This window comes from Triplophysa dalaica, chromosome 21, assembly GCF_015846415.1.
Source record: "Triplophysa dalaica isolate WHDGS20190420 chromosome 21, ASM1584641v1, whole genome shotgun sequence".
Lineage (NCBI taxonomy): Eukaryota > Metazoa > Chordata > Actinopteri > Cypriniformes > Nemacheilidae > Triplophysa > Triplophysa dalaica.
In genome coordinates, this window is record NC_079562.1 from 5,828,791 (window position 1) to 5,846,902 (window position 18,112).

General features: G+C 36.8%; 1 protein-coding gene and 1 long non-coding RNA gene across 2 annotated transcripts in view; one reads left to right on the top strand and one right to left on the bottom strand.

Annotated features, from left to right (window-relative positions):
- LOC130410176 (uncharacterized) overlaps window positions 1-2,995 on the top strand; it is a 21,402-nt gene extending 18,407 nt beyond the window's left edge. Inside the window, exon 3 of the long non-coding RNA XR_008904987.1 lies at window positions 2,372-2,995. This is a non-coding gene — a long non-coding RNA (uncharacterized LOC130410176). The remainder of the gene's footprint in view (window positions 1-2,371) is intronic.
- Window positions 1-13,932, bottom strand: part of cdkl5 (cyclin dependent kinase like 5) — a 24,656-nt gene extending 10,724 nt beyond the window's left edge. The window contains 10 exon segments of the mRNA XM_056734693.1: window positions 92-172; window positions 616-805; window positions 1,800-1,890; window positions 2,469-2,528; window positions 3,096-3,216; window positions 3,465-3,601; window positions 3,877-3,922; window positions 12,319-12,353; window positions 12,566-12,828; window positions 13,784-13,932. Of these exon segments, the coding sequence (XP_056590671.1) occupies window positions 92-172; window positions 616-805; window positions 1,800-1,890; window positions 2,469-2,528; window positions 3,096-3,216; window positions 3,465-3,601; window positions 3,877-3,922; window positions 12,319-12,353; window positions 12,566-12,629 (825 nt within the window). The 5' untranslated portion in view covers window positions 12,630-12,828; window positions 13,784-13,932.
- Between the last annotated feature and the right edge of the window lie 4,180 nt (window positions 13,933-18,112).

The following is an 18,112-nucleotide window of genomic DNA, read 5'->3' on the forward strand; positions in this document are numbered from 1 at the left end:
AAAAGGAGGAAAGTCATGTCACAGAGGAACAATAATACTCTTTATTAACACCTCAAATGTGTACCCTAATGAATGGTGCAAATTGCTTTACCTTCATTAAATCCAACATGAGTCCATGGATAATACCCAGGTACCTTCGCTCAAGTGTCTGAGGGTGACTTACAGAAGGAAACTGTCCCAAACACACAACAATAGCATTGCTGATGAAAAATCTGACACATTAAAACAATATTGTATATGTATGTTCGTTCTGGAAAACCAGTATAGTAAAATTGAGAAAATTAAAAGCATAAATATTGCCTTGCATTCAATTTTTTTACTAAAAGATGGTGTCTCAAGAAGCACCTCATGGAATAATCTCTGTGCTGAGAGTGCATAAGGCTGTCTATTGAGTCAGCTTACAAGGTTTTAAAACTGTGGACACATGTGTGAATATTATGTGCTGTGACCAGCCCCGTCAATACAGAGCCAGTTGTGTTTCACATACATACATGAGTCATAGCCAGTCACTTATTCAGAATACTGGGATTGATGCCACAGGAATAGAGAGAAGCGAAGAGGCGAGCACATGACAGAACATGACAGTAAAGAGCAAATGAGAAGGCACATTCTCACTCTTAGTCCAGCGAAACGAGGGTTGCTGTAAAACAGCTTCATCTGTTCTGGTGGTAAGGGACCCAACACCTTCTGAATGGTGAAGAGCTGGTCGATTTCACTTTCGCCCGGAAACAGGGGCTGCCCATCACTCAATTCTCCCAAAATACACCCCACTGACCACATGTCCACCGCCTTCCCATATGGAGCCCTGTGAGAGTAGAGCAGAAAACTAAAATCAAGCATTGATGAGATTTCTATTTTCGTATTTCCCTTTAATGTTGCATTTTTTCCATAAGAAATGTTAGGCAAGATAAATTAAAAATTCAAATTAACAATTAGATTGAAAAGTATTATTAACATTTATTTACATCCATAATTTTGAAATACATAGTATTTAGCAGCACAGACTGCTGAAAAAACTTGTATTTGTATTATGTAAGCATTCTTTTATTGTGTTAGTTAGCTGTATTTTTTTTTGATATTATGGCTTAAATCAAAACAAACCTACTGCAGTTTGACAGATATTAATTTGCATGCACAATAAAAAACTGAGAGAGTTGTGGTACACTATCATAATATAAATATTTGGTTAGAAACATTCTTCTTATAACATTTCCCTGTGTTTATTAGAACAACGAAAGGTCTAGTCTACACAGACTGAGAACAATTCGAGAGTGATTAAATTATGACAGAATTAAATTTTTGTGTGAACTGTCCCTTTAGGTTTAGATTGTTCGTATGTTTACCCTTGGCAATAGCGATCATTGCCTTAGCAAAGAGCTCAAATCATGAAAACATGGAGAGAGAGCGAAAGCAGGCTAGAGAGATAGACATAACACCGAGACACAAATCTTTGCACCAACACACAGCAAGAGGGAGGAGAGAATATTTGTGTGGGTGGAATTTAAATGGTGAGACTTTCAAAAAATCTTCCACTGCATTCATCTACTAGAAAATAACGCTTCAATGGCGACAAGGACAAACAGCCGTGCACCACACACACAAACATGATGTCACATCTAATAGATATATCAAATCAACTTTTCTATAAAGGAAAATTAGCTTGTTTTTTTCATGCTCCCTTTTGGCTTTACAGATTTGATGTTATGTTACAGTTATTGTCAGAAGAAACTATGTTAGGAATCACCAGAACAGGAAGTACACATGATATTCACAGGAAGCCTGAGGATAGCCGAACTCACCCCAGAAGCAGTTCAGGTGAGCGGTACCACCTGGTTGCCACATATTCGGTGTAGTTAGCATCGCTGCCTTCAGAGAGGTTACGGGCAAAGCCTGGAGGTGAACAGCCAGGGTGGAGAGATTCAGGAAGCGAGAAAGTAAAGAGGATGAGCAGAGAACGACACAGGAAAGAGTGGTATTTGGCATGGGCAATGTTGCGCACAACATTCAGAGTTCTTAATTAATCTTGCCATGTAGTTGCCTCTAAAAATAAAAGTCTTTGAGAGAAGCCTGCGGAATGAGTCATGCCTGATTCCTGTGCCATTCGGTCTTGAGGCAAAATTGAACCCTGAGTGAATATACATACATGTATAATATATGGCCTCATAGTTTTACCAAACTACCAAACAGCTGAAGCTTTTTCCTTTATAAATGGCAGATAGCTGAAATAACTGATTTTAAGTCTTTAAAATCTCTGTCAAACAATATTTGTATTACAGCCATTCAGTCTCTCAAACATTTGCACGAGTCGGACAAATCAGTTTTTCACATACACTCAAATTAGTTATTATAATCAGTTATTTTCTGTTTTCAGACGTCACTGCGGAGCTCGAGGAGTCTAAGCAGCATTCAGCGAGAGAGATCAGTGTGAATATGGGGGAGGCTGATCCTGAATCAGAGTCTCTGCTCACCAAAATCACACAGCTTCAAGACATCATTGGAGCTGATGAGCAGGTTTTCAGGCTTGATGTCTGCAAATTAGATCAAAGGGAAACAAAAAAATCTTCCTGAACGTATGTTTTGATGTAATGCAAAAATAGAAAGCAAAGGTCTCAGTTTTGATTTCATATAATACCTCACATGTTCTGTTACACCAGTTTTTAGCCATTTGTCACATCTTGTTTGGAAAGAAGCAAAAACTCTCTTACTCACAGACTACTCTTAAATTTTCTAAAAATAAGAAAAGTGACACATTTTTAAAATTTGATATCACAATAAAGTACAACTAAGGTATAATGTTTTGTGCAATGTGTATTTATAATTTTATCTTTTTAATTTTGTTAAATTTTCTTAAACATTACTTGAATAGTTGACATCATTTTCTCCCCGTAGTGTAGAGGTATTGTCCGGATTGTCAACCTATTTGTTGTTTGATTCTTGATTTTAAATTATATTTTGTTTTTGTTATGAGCAACAATAGTTTGCTAATTTACCTTATTTTACTTGACAACATAAAAAATATTTCATAACATAATCATAATATTCAAAATATGTCTTTATTATGGATTAAAAACAAGAAAAACATGTGATAGTCTTACCCCTGTGAACAATCTCATTCTTGTGACACCAGTGAATAGCTTTGATTAGCTGAAGGATGTAGCTCCGTACTTTTTCGGGTGGTGCACCATTAGGCAACTCCTCCAACAGCTCAAGCATATTCTGAAATAAAAAGAAGAACAAGACTACACCATACTTCATAGTACTAACTTCAAACTATCTCTCTGTAGCCCGAATAACGTAATAATCATAAACAATGAGCAAATCTATTTCCTATGGGCACAACCAAAAAGAAACTATCTGCAATTTTGGCTACACAAACCAAGTAAACACAACTTCAATGCAGAAAGCCTAGTTTTACCCTCCAAGTGCGACATCATGTGAAATGAAATATGATGTTTTGAGCTGACCTTCTCCACATATTCAAACACAAGATAGAGTTTTCCCCGTCGCCGAAAAGCCTCTTTCAATTCTACGATGTTGTCCTGCTTCAACGTCCGGAGCATCTTGAGCTCTCGTAACGTCGTTTCTTTGACCTCCTCATTCTCTATGGGAAAACACAGCGGGTTTGGGAGAAGATTAAGACAGTTGCTTGTGTCTTCTGGTTAGAGAACTTCCAAGTTAAACATATGTAGGATTTTACTTATTTTACAATTGTTGGGTAAGCATCTTTGTGTAAAAGACAGCACTTAAACAGCCTCTTACAAAAAAACATGCAAATTACTAGTCATGGTAACTGCAACTATTATGCAGCTCATCTTAAAACCTCCAAACAGTAAATTGCACAGACGAAAACAAGGATTCAGTCTAACAGTCTTTTACCTTCGCTGTCCTTGAACTTCTTAATAGCCACAAGCTCTTTTGTCTCCTGCAAAACAGATATGCAAATTAGCTGAAGCTTTTTCCTCAAACACAAGCTTTATTAGCAGGCCGTTAATGGACTCAGTAAAAAAGCATGTTAAACAGACATTCTGTATGACTTTCCTTCTTTTGCAGATCATAAAAGAAGATATTTTAGAGAATGTTGGTAACCGAAAAAGGGCGGTACCCATTGACTTGCATTGGTTATCTTTCTGTACACTAGAAATGAATAGTCACTTCCGCTGATCAGTTATCAACACTCTTCAGAATATCTTCTGTTGTGTTTTGCAAAAGACAGAAAGTCAGACAGGTTCAAAATGACGAGAGGCGGAGTAAATGATGACAGAATTACCATCTTTGGGAGAACAATCCCTTAAATGAAGACTCAAGTCTTCACTAATTTGCATGTGATGTACACACAGATTAAACCACACCACCACCCTCTGACTAAAACATGTGTTTGCTAACATTTGGACGGAATCCATGCAACGCCCCAGCTCTCAAGATTTAAGTAGACTGCTGAGAGAAGCAGCTGCAATTAAAACGAAAGAAAATCCCAACTTAAACTCCCACAACAGGGCTGGATCCAGGAGCCAGCTCCACCTGACGCCTCCAGTGCGGCACCGAGTGCCTTGAATGTTTCCTCATGCTTCTCCTCCATAGCGGACCCACCAGTCATTTTCACTTCAAGCACAACTCGTCACAAACAAATATGAATCGTGATGAGAAATTATTCAGAGTCACAGCAAGCATGAGAGACTGGATTAGGAAGTGGCTTCTCCATATGGAGTTACAAGGGCCCTTGCATAGGTTTCTTGCAGAGAGTCAAGTCTGTTTTAATTTCACCACACTGTCAGGGTTTCATACACTATAAAGAACTATGTCACCATTATAGCCTTTGATATTAAAAGGATGTTTTGTGAGCGTTTCGCAAAACATGCAGTTATGGAAGAAAGTAAACCCCCAAAAAGCTGTTATTGAAGCTGTTATTGCAAATTTAAAATCTAACATTTTAAACAAACAAATTAAAGAAAATAATTAAGTCATTGTGATGGGACTAGTTACAATCTGAACTACAAGCCCAACCTGGTCAGGAAAATAAAATTAATTTTCTTTTGAGTCTTGTCATGTATTACAACCCCTGGAACTAGACTTCAAAATAAAACCATTTAGAGAAAATATATATTTAGTTTTTTTCCACATACTTGCAGAAACTGTCAGTCTCTCATGATAAATATAGAGGGTGAATGAGTCACGGACAATAGATCGTTCATTTGAAAGGTCTTTATGAAGAAACTGAGACTTTCACAGCTTCAAAACAAACCCCACGCACTGCACCCGCATCTCACATCTTTAATAACCACTGAGACCATTCGATAACTCTATTTACAAAGTGCAAATATGATACAAATATGTATAGACAAAATAATCTGGTATTACAGACAACAACAATTGGATCTTTGATGACCGGCGGTAACTTAATCCTCAGCGTAGTTGTTTCCGTTTTGGATTACAGCATGTTAATGTATAGGTCAGGTGTACTTGTGAGTGACAGGCTGTTGATGCGAAACATAAGGACCACTAAAGGCCCAATGGGGGTCCAAAGCACTCAGAATAGTCAATATATCATTACATTCACTCACAGGGGGAGTGAGCCTGTGTTGATGGCTTTTAGTCTATCACTTTACCATGTGAACGTAGTGGGATTACAAACAGCAAATTTGTTGTTTTAATATCTTAATCCAAGTAAAAAAAATGTTTTTCTTAATTTCAGTGCAAAACTCTCTAGTTTAACCAAAATGCTGATTCTGGTTTTAATAAATCAATTGCATTTTTACAAGCAGCTGAAGCAATGAAAAAGCTTCAACATGTTGGAAGTCAACCTGTAGCATTGCTCACTTTAATAATGATTTGCATCTGGTACCTTCAACTATATTGTTAAAAAAACAGCATGGATCTAATTTCATTTTGTTGACAATGCATGTGCAACTTGCTTAGATAGGAAACAAAGCTGGGTTCCTGAGCTGTCAAAGTGTCTCTGTTTTGATGAAGAACTTGTGAACTTGAACCACTTGTGCCTCAAGCAGAAATAGAGAAGTTCACAGCTAAATTTGATATCATCTGAATTCAAGAGATGTCTATTATACAGTCATCTCTATTAAATGTACTGACGTTTGTAAGGGCTTGTTTAAAAGAACTCGATCTAGGACAGGGTTTTTTAGATGTAATGATTAAATGCGAAACATTAAAAAGGGATAAGAATAAGATGGATGTCAAAATGCTTAAAATCTGAATGAAGTCACTTTCACCTTCACTGATGCAGGTCACTTAATGAATGAAAAAGGATTAAACATCTTTATCTATTGAGAATGACCTAATTTGCCATTTTATTTGCTATTACTGCCATTATGTTTATTACATTAATAACTGACATTAAACAACTGCCATTTACTATGACAAATAGATAAAAAATACAACAAAAATATAAAATACTGCCTAAAAATACATATTTTTAATGGGGATTCACAATAAATTATCAGCCATATCAGTAATATACTGATATTTATTATAAAAAAATATAATACAAGTTTGGCTGATATATTATAGTTGAAATTATAAATCATTTTCTCTAGTTGAACCCCTTCAGCTGGACGCTGCTCACAGATAAGATACAGTACAGTACTGTCCTTCTACTTACTGCTATTAGCAAAACATTGTTGATTTAGTATGTAGATATTTATGAATGTGTAAATTATATGAACAATAGCGTATGGTTTGAATCTTACTGCTGTCTGAATGATTCCTGTCTTGAGACCTGTTAGACTTGTGGCTATAAGGAGCATTATTCTAGGTTGCTTTGGAAGAACATCTTTGATTTGTTTAAAATTAAATAACCATTATACCAGAAAAGTAAAAAAGTTAAAGAATCTTTTATTGGTCTAAAGAATGCTTGGTACATGATTTTCAGGTGAATTTTTTTTTCAGTCACAGAAAATGTTATATTAAAATGTAGATGCAGTATATCGGCCAATGTATCGGTTATCGGCCTCCAATGTTGAACAATTATGGTTATCGGCCAAAATTCACATATCGGTGTATTCCTACTTTTTAAATATTTGTTTAAATCATGGTGCTAATCATGTAAATAGAAATTCAATAACATACTTTTTCTTACAAATAAGATTAGGAAAATATGTGTGACCCAATCTGTGAAAACAAGGCCAAAGACTCAAAATCAAATACTGAAATAACATGCAACAAAGTTTAATTTTAGATATCAAGGTTATATTTTCATTAAATGTTCTTAACATTACTGTATATTATCACATCATCCGCTAAATGACTACATGTTTAAAAAAAACACAAAAAGTGACTTTGCTGAGTTTTCACACACTGGTCACATGGTAATAAAGTAAACAGTAAATTTTGATTTCATGTTGGCTTTAGAACATATCTAAAAGAAGTCATATGTAATACAGAGGAGGAAACTGTCTTGCACATTTAGAAATACCAAAATTAAACAAATAAAGCTAAAGGGCCACATCTCAACTAAACAAAGCCGCAACAACTCAAGATGATTGATTCTTAAAGCTGATTCTGCCTTCTTCAATTCCTGTTGGCACAAATATTAAATAGCTTCACAATCCAAAATGGTTGTAAGATGAAAGAAGGCAGCCGCAGCACTACATGTTGTCTTCCTCAAGGTCCATACATTACAGTGTCCCGCATATTGACTGTGTTTTCATCGACTACACGGCCATTGTTCCATTACAATTAGACAGGCTATATCTCTTAGTGTTTTTAAAGATCCTCCTAAAACACACATTTTAGACTTGCTTATAGTTTAATGTTTTCTAATAGGTTGCTGTTTTGCTTTTAATCTTCTTGGTAATTATTGTTTTATGGTTAATTTCTTTACCTGGATTATTTTATGTAAAGCACTTTGGGAAGTAACTTCGAAAGATGCTGTATAAATTCAAGTTTATGATTATTATTATTAACAGTACAGACATGTTTACATTAGACACATGGCAGAAAGGCTTAGCCTTGAGGGCTAATGACATAAGCAAAAGAAAGTGCTAAATAATATCATTAAAATCCATTTAAGCTTCATGTTTTTTATTTATTGCCAGTAAGATGTGCCACAGGATCTAAAGCTCCATTTGTGCTTGCAAAATAATGCGACTACTCGGGTCACAACAGCAAACACCATTTCATTTATAACACCATGAGTTCATTTATTGGACGCGGATTAAGCCAGGTCAGACACTAAAAAAGATGAATTAATCAATGTTCACGATGTAATTTGTTTCTGCAAATCTGGTCCTTTAACATCTATGTTTAAGGTCCGCATCTGCAATCTTACCACCTAGAAGAAGAACATTTAAGTTTTATATTTGTATTGTCCTTTTTACGTTCAAGCATAACCAAGCAAATCATCAAAAATCAAAATGGCATGTTTGAAATACAAACCCCTCTACCCATAGTCAACAACTAAAACATCTTTCATAATGAAACGAGACCCATCGCTCCATCTTTCTGATTCTGTCACACACTATCTCAACCACGGAGCCTTGCACAGTCATCTCAACATGGCCCTCCACAGCCAGCGTTCCCACTCAAGGTGACCTATTTAATGGTAATGCACACTCACGTCCCCACTTCCTTCACTGTCCTCAACCGGCTTATACGACATAAAAATAAATATTCCTCTTCACCGACAGAAAAGCCTTGAAATTTAGATATCTCCATCACTTACAGAACCACACAGGACTGAAGAGTATATATTTCTTTAGTCTCTTCCTTCTGAGTCTTTTCTTAAAGTGTAAATATTCCTTGATTTTTAGGTCTTATTTTGCTTTATGTAGTGTTCAACAACAACTTTACGTACATACAATGTGTAAAACACTATTATTTTGTTATAATACGCAGTTTTTCTTACCTTACTTCTTGACTGACTCTCAAATGATTCGTTCGGCGAACCATCCGTCTAATCCCCTCCTTTCCGCGAGCCTACTCTTATCTGATTGGTCAGATGGTCTAGTCTGCTGTGATTGGTCTACCGTGAATGAGGCTCAGGAGCTACAGTGTTTGGGGGAGAAGAGTGAAGTTTTCGCGGCAGTCCTAGCAAAACGTAGGCGGGGACTATATGTAGTGTCGTAAATCCGCGGCGGGTAGCGAATCGGAATAGGGCACGACTCATTTGCGTGATTCAGAGTCGACTCCCTTTTTTCCAAGCCAATAACTTTGTCCAAACTGATCACTTGGACCAAATACTGAATAAAAAGCAGTCAAAAAGAATCCAGCATAGGTGGAAATTCCTTCAATTTTGCTTAATTTTTTTTACAGAGATCTCAAGAAACTGGATGATAAAATCTCAAGTTTTCGCAAAATGTGACTACAATATTGTTAAAATATAATGAGTTCATTTATTTTGGATGCTTTTAGTCACAGCATAGTTTCAATTGGGGTTATTATATGGTTTTGAGGAGTTCATTATTATTCTCAAATGTGTAAAAATGTATGTAAATGATCCTTAACTTTTCACTTGAAAAAAATAATAATAATAACAGGAAACACAAGGGAATGCAAACCGAATAAAAGAACAGATCTTTTGGTGTTTGGTCACAGACAATCGGGCTTTCATGGTCTTCATGGCTTTCTGGGATAACATCACTTAAGGCAGACTTGAGAGGAACAATAGGCATTCCAATAGAAATAGTTAGAAACAAGAGCCTACTCACTGTAAACCAGACAGCTGAGCTTTTAGAAGATTTGGTTTACAAAGACAAGTCTTAGAGCAAGTACTACAACTATATAAGACAAACTTATGCTTAACACATTCTAATGACTAACCGTATAAAATATAAATGAGTATAGGAATGCATAAAATATTTAAACGAAAAGGTTGATTTATGTTTGTTTGTTTGTGTCTTTGTTTGTCCGTGCACATTTAACATGACCACATAAATTCATGACAGCCTAATCCAACGCAATAATAAAATGTGTCACAAAAATAACCATTCATCTCTCCAGTCCATCTATGAACAATCGGTAACATTCTCATAAGAAGTCTCTGCCCCCCCTCACATTCTTTATTATGAGGACTCGGCGAATACATTCTGCTTCAGATGTTCAATCATTCATTTCTAACTATGACTAAAAAGATCTTGAACATTAAGTGTAGTCTTTATTATGAGTAAAATAGCAAAAATGGGTATTAGGTAATGTATTTTTTCCACAGGATGATACGAGGCATCCGAAAAACGCATGAGGTTTGTTGTATATTTAAATAGGGGTGTTTCTGATTTCAATCTATTGTGATCTAAAATATAGCTCATTAGTATTATCAGTTAAGTATACATAATGTTGCAGGAACCACTGGTAATAAATTAAGCTCAATTAAATTACACTTAGATCAATCATCTTTACACCGTACCACACCAAAACCTTATACTACACAAAAACATAATCCAGTTTCATCATAAAGAATCGTGGACCGATTTTCCCTAATTTAAAAATGACATTCTTTTTTCTGTCCTTGATTTGTTATTTAAATGTCAATGTGAAGTTTTTTTAGAGGATCTATTGACAGAAATGCAATATTCATAACTATGTCTTCAGAAGTGTATAAAGACCTTACATAATGAAGTGTAATGTTTAATGTATGATTAGAATGAGCTATATCTATCTACATATACAGTGGGTCCCCTTACAGGGAATTCGCCATGTTGTTTCTAACGTAGCCCTTAATGGAAAAACTACCAAACAAGAGCACGTTTCGTAAAAACATTATCTCTTTCAGCAAAGAAGCAAAAACATGACAACATCATTCTGTTAGCCACCGTATTGCTTTGAAAGAGAGGGGGTATGGGAGAGAGAGCCGTTGGTTGATGTGGCACAATTTTATATACTAGACCTTAAAAGACAAACCTAAAAAAAGATTTTTATTCTGACAGATTTTTTTACAGACTAAATTTATCAGTAGCGACCAGTATTGACAGAATAAAAACTTCACAAGAACAGAAGAGAGTGAAGAATTACAGTCCATTCAAAAAAAAAATACTGTTCTTTATAGGGTTTGTACAACTACAGGAATAGTTCAGTTGGTTACTAACACAAAGTGGAAACAAGCACTTTTGGTTTCAAGTAAAATTTTAAATGCATTCAATGAAAGACACAAGAAAAAAGTGCTGACTGTCCATTTACTACAAGTACAAGCACAGTTTTGTATTTTGGCAAACTGACGAGTATACTCACTGCTAAATGTATGTCTCATTATCATAACAATCATGCCTGGGAACGTCGCAATTACACATGAAAATATGACTACATATAATATAGAATATATGTCTACCTGCCTTCCCGTCATGCAACCATTTTCATTTTATCTTTAAAATTAAAATTTCCAAACCACTGGAGATGTCTCCGAAGTAAATTACACACACATCAGCATTCAAAGAAACTTTCTGACCTTGATTTTGACCCCCTGCGTTGCTTCTGAAAAGGTCTATGTACTGTAATTACTGTACATGTATCTCTACAGATAAAAGAAAACATGATATTCAAGCTATCATAGTGAACTTTGTGAGTTGTGGGTCAATAAAATCTACAGTGTAATGAGCCCTAACCATTCTGTAGCAGTGTACTGTCGTTCATCATCCAAACAGGCACAGCCACTCCACTGCTGCCTGCCCAGGCGTGAAGACACGTCCTGGGCATGCAACCATGACTCAAATACTAACAGCATTGAGCAAACATACAACGGGGACTATTGAAAATAACAAGGTGGGTTTAATAACGTAAAAAATAATCCACAGTCTTATCTCAGATCCAATGGGCTTAATACATTTGAACACAAGCTGTATTAATACAATAGAAGAATGCACAACATCTTCAAACGGTGCATCAGCAATTTACGTTCGAAAATGCATTTTTTATTTCCCTTATTGAGAGTTTTAGTCTAGCGATGTTCGACTGTCTGAAAATGCCTCCCAAACAACGAAAGGAATCTGCCAACTAGGCCACAAGCAATACATTTGGAGAAGCCCACAATTTAAAAAGAACCAGTTGCTAGGGAACCGTGCCATTTTAGAATTTAAAATATATTTCTAAATATCATAACAAATGTAACGTTTAAGGAGTTTTTACAATTTGTTGTGCAACACTTACAAGATACAGCTGCGAGGCTCATAAAACACAAGTCTGTTAAGCAAGTTTTTCTTGCGGGTAAAATAATAACTTGCCACACCAATACGCATTACAGAATGAACCAAAAAAAGACTGTTTTTCACATATACACAACAGCTGTGCAATTGAACATATAGTACAGCATTTAGATATATACACCCAACTATATTCAATTCTATATGTTGACCAACAGATTCAAAGAACATTCCTTACCTTGTGTCTGCATTTCAGGACCACCCCATAGGCTCCTTTGGAGAGAAAGAAAAAGTTTTGTTAATATATTAAGCTTATACCACAAGCCATTTATTCATGTTATCACAGACACTTCATCTTATAGACACACCAACTGTTCACAAATTACCACTGGTGCATTGAATGTGGAAAACAAATTATCTTCTAAACAAATTATCAAATTCTCTTTATCCATCTACAGAATGTTGTTAGCAGAAGATGCACTCACCCTCTCCTACAATCCCAAGGACCTCAAATTTATTCATCACATTACCGATGTAAGTAATCTTCATCAAGTCAAAAGATGGCGTGATGGTGCATGTCTGGGCCGAGAGGAGTGGAAGGCCGATGGATGGGACAGAAATCTGCACTTAAACGGGTCATTGCAGCAAAATTTTGCTCCCGGTTGGTCATAATCCACACACACACTCTGACTCACATTCCTGCAAACTAATACACTATGCACACACACAGACACACGCACTCAGTCACCTAAAGAGGAAGAGCAAAAAAAAAGATGCATTCTGCAGCAAATGATACTCTGTTATGTGTAGAGTTGCATATGTGTTTCACATGCATGCATCAAGTGATGATAAGACAGGATACGCACACCATTGTCGTGTGTTTTGTCTAAAGCTATAATACTACAAAGACTTCAGTTCCTCCAGACTGAATGCCATCACAATTTCACATAGTTTCACGAGCTTGAGGATTACAGGTGGGTGCGTTCAAAGCAAACGTCAGAGATGTATGATGAAAACACACATGCTCGTGCATTGAATAACTGTCACCTCGGATATGCGACAGGTATCCAGCTGCCTTGTGTGAAGTATAATGACCCGGCCGTTGCTTTCATGTGAAACATTATTCCATATGCGTTACGCACGTCACGTCGTGACACCCAAAGCTCCTTGTATATGTTTATGCAATTGTGCATAACGGGTCGCGCATTTCTGCATTTGATGTGTTGTGCGGTATGTGCGTGCGTGCGTGCGCGCGAACGTTGGAAACGCTCGTAGGTGGATAAAAGTTCTATCATTATTTTAAGCATCGTATCCACCTTAGCATAGCCAAATCTTGTGTCACAGCATCAAGAAATGACTGATAGCCCACACAATTCACACCCACTCTCAAATGAACAGTAAAAACGCGGCGGTGCGGTAAAAATCACAACGATGTATATACGTTGCCCTCCCACCGTAAAGACAAAACGTATACAAACCCAATCGCAAAGGTGCATGACTTAAACGCATGACATTATCAATAACAGGTGACTTCGGTCTCCTGTTGTGTGTGGGCAGGGGACGCGGGAGGTGTGCGCGTGCATTCTTATTAGAAACGGCAACGCTGTAAAAATCCCAACACGTCCGTCAACGAACGCGCGTAAAACGACAAGCGCTTTGACATTAATGTACATTTACCGAAAAGCGTCGACCTATATACTCACTTATGCCCGAGACACCGATGCGCAAAGTCTCCTCTATCCGCATCGCCAAGAAACGATGTTTTCATTTTCACCTGCAGTGGTAACCCATCATCGCAGCTGCAACAGTATCCACCTTCATTCTGAGCCATTGACAACCTAACAACGCGATCAGACGGCGTATTATAGATCCCACTACCGCGAAGGCTTTGCTCATGAATATTCATCCAGTCGCGCTGACGTTGCCTGGTTACCTTTATGGTGCGTCCTATCGCGTAACCTAATTAATATTAATAAGCCAAGGCTTTCGCGGTAGTATGATTCGTAATTTCGCTGTCAACCGAAGAGGTCACTAAACTGAGTGACGGACTACTCACCAATGGAATCCGAATTAAGACCCTGAAGTCCGGCCCTGAACCCCACTTTGGCCACTCACGATGAAGGAGCGCTCAGAACGGTCCATAAGGGGCGGAGCATCTGCGACTGGGTTCGGTTGAGCAATGATAACATTAATTCCTGATCAAACGTGTTATATTTTATACATTCAAATGGACGAGCTGGTTTTGTGCAGCTTTGCAGATAAAAATGATGAATGTTATTGTCAAATGGTTCGTTTATCACATATTCTATTCGTTATCATACAAATAAAACGTCAGACATTTTTTTCATCACAGTTTGTTAAAAAACATCAAATGAATATATAAGCATCTTCCACTTGAAGCTCAGCTGCAGCCTCTTTCGGCCAGCAGTGGTATAACACATTAAAGGCATATTAAAGTGATTTAAAGTGATCATTTACTCACCCTCTTGTCAAACCTGTATGACTTTCTTTCTTCCACAGAACATAAAATAAGATATTTGGAAGAATGCTTGTTACTGGCCCCCATTCACTTGCATTGGTTTTGCATCCATACAGTAGAAGTGAATGGGGGCCAGTGCTGTTTTCGCTTACCAACATTCACCAAAGTACCTTCTTCTGTGTTCTGTGGATGCGAGAAAGTCATAATGATGTAAAAATTTGAAATATCCCTTTGAACACAAGGAAACCTTATGTGACAGCTAGAAGTGTGAGACATGTATGAACTGTGACTCCAAGGGAACACATGGGGCACACTATGTGACAGTAACTTTCTCAGCTATTTGGATGTGTTCCCTCTGAGAGATAGCAAGCTCACTAAGAGCACTCCAAGAGTACTCACTAAATGGTTGTACTGGCATATTGGTTAAGTGCTGTTTGTTGGTGTCTTGATGGTCCTATTCAGATATTTTTTACTCTTTTTAACCTAATGTGACAATAAGATTCTCACACACTATGATATACAAATTTAGCACAAACAGGTAACATATGTCATAATCTACTTGTTTTGAGATTAAAACGTCTGAAGTGAAAATCTGAAACTTGTATGAACTGTGACTCTTATGGAACATGGGGGAACGGTATCTGACAGCAACCTCTCAGCTTTCAGGATATGTTCCCCCTGTTGATTAAGGCATAGCAAGCGCTAAATCCAAGGGTGCACACTGACAGAGACTTAGGTTCAGAGAAATTCACTCCTGTTTCTTTCCGGGCCTGTTTTTTTGAGATTTTGTTTCTCTTTTTAAACAACGGAACCTTATGTGAGAGTTCAATTCTCAGTTGTAAGAATACGACCCTTCATTCAATTTAGCAAAAACAGGCTGAAAATCTCTTAAACTACTTGTATTTGTTAAATCACAAACCTGTAATGAAGGCTAATGTAATCTGTCATTGTATCTACATTGTTCTTGTTTTTCTTTGGTGCGCTACATGATCCATAATAATAATTTAATTAATTCATCTCTTAATTTTGTATTTTAAATGACCTTGGTATGCAAAGTGATTAAAGGGGGCAACTTTCATACCAAACTCGAGACAGGTTACTGCTCTGGAGAAGTATCTCATTTGCTTCGACTGATTCTTGTGGGAAAGCGCGTGGTGCCATCTAGCGATCATCTCTGTTTGGAGTAAAGTTATTTATTTTATTTTGGCCAATACATAAAGTTTACAGACGGGGTTCATGCAACTGTATATCAGGAAAGGTTTGGTCATAAATGTCACTGACTAAAAGAACAGTGAAAACCCACGTTACGAAAGCAACTTATTGCCAAAAATGAATTTAGAAGTAATTAAATAAAGTCTAACCAGTGATTTCTGTGAAAACGAAATCTTACCAAATACATGTCCCTCAAAAATAAACATCATAAAGATAAATACTGAAAACGGTCATATATTCTCTGCTATTTAAAATACATATTTACTATCAGTTGCAGATGCCGCTTGCATGCGCGGATGTGCATTATGCACGAAACATGGCGGCCTAGTTTCTATGGAAAGTACATAAAAACACAACTACCGTTACTATACGACTCCGGTACGGTGAGAAAAAATTAGCGGGACGTTTTCACGGAACGTGTCACATTTTATTGTGCCTTCGTTAGATATCTACATAGACACGGTCCTGCGGAAGCTGAATGCATGTATGCATGCATGTTAATATGTGTGTGTGTGCCATGTTGTCCTGCATATCCCATGTGAAACAGAGCTCGCTGCCTCTCATATCGACTAGAACTGTCAATATGTCGATAAAACTGTTGAAAACAAAAGTAGGCTACTTCAAATCATAACTTTACCTTTTTGTTGTCTGGCGCACACTATTAGTGATAACAGCTATTGAAAAACAAAATTTGAAGTAGGCTAATTTTTATTTTAAAATGTAATGTTATAACCCTGTTTGTAATATTTTGAAGTCAATCAAGCAATTCTTCAATAAAATAAATAATTAAATAAATACATATTATAATATCAAGGAATAATGCAACAATGAATAGGTGTCTTTCAGTACAATAAATAGTGATTCAGTTAAAAAATAACTATTTGTTATTTATAGCGTGAAATAAAAATAACATTTTGTTTAACCCTCTGAGGTGTGGCATTTGTTGTTTATTTTCCTTGCATCTGCCATCACAAAAGTCTTGCTTTTAAATAATTAAAATCCGTGCTTGAGAAACAACAGGATCTCTTGATTCATGAGATTGATCTCAACAGCCCAAAGTATATCTTCCAACTTTATCCCCTCTCTGCCTAAAATCAGTCATGTTTAACGACAAAACTTCCTGTTTGTGGTACTAGGGGCTTGGAGACAGAGAGCCCACAAAATGCAGACATCATCTTAATGGGAGGTGCTGGAATCCTTTCATGTACTGCTGTAGACTCCCACAAATGTACACTGGCTTATGACCTTTTTACGGCGGTTTGGAATGTTTATGACGACTCTGAATGGGATTCACAGCTTAAGACAGAAGAATGAGGAGGATAAAGGGGGAGAGAGATTGTCTGCTTTCTAGACAAAGCTGAAGAAGAGAAGGTGAGGGTCTTCGAGCAGAGACATTGCTGTGACATTGAACGGATCTCTCTTTCCCACTAGCAGGATTTTGTTTATCTTGGTTTTGGCATCGGGGTTTTTTGTTATTCAATTCTTTGTCTTGGTGAGTGTATTGAAAGTTTTTAAAATGCACATGTTTATTGCATGCTTACTACTTCTTGTAGTAACTTTGTTTTAATGTTGAAATGTTTCACATTTATTTTGCAAAGAGTTTATTATTAAAACGTTTGTGTTTTTATCAACCTGGGTCTGGGGTTTGGTGAATGGCAGAATGTGCTGATAATAGACGATTTGAGGTTTGTATATGTGTAGTTTATGCATGAACATGAATTTTAACCAAGTGAAGTAAGCTTGGGTGAAACCTGTTGTATCTGAAGTTGCACATAAGTCATAATTTACACTTCTAGAATAGCGATCCATTTGCAATGGCTCTTTGAGTTCCCAAAAAGATATACATGTTCAACATTTTACTTTTGTAAATGTAACAACTCAATAATTCATTCCAGTCTTCATGTTTTTTATAGCTTTGCTCAATTAGCCATTAAGAGGTTCTAGCAGAGTATGAGAGGAATAAAAAGGACATCCCTCACCCCAGTGTCAGTTTGCACAGTACATCAGCTGTAGTCAATTTTCTCCAAACTGTGATGTGACTTATCACTTGCTGGGAGAACCAAGGCTTTGATCACAGAGCGTAGGGTTCCTCAGAAGCTGCAGTAACTTATTATGTTGTCAAATAGAAGAAACGCTTTTCTTAGATTTCTTTGAAGGTATTAACGATATATATCTTCTGCACAGTAAGATGTTGGTGGATAAATTGCTTTCAGATGCCGGCAGAAAGTATGAAGTATAATCCCTGTTTTGAAATGTAGAAAATGTGATGTTGTTACTGTTAGTGATGAATGTAAATGACCAGCAAGCCACCACTTTCTTTATTAAGGATCTTTGTTTGCTT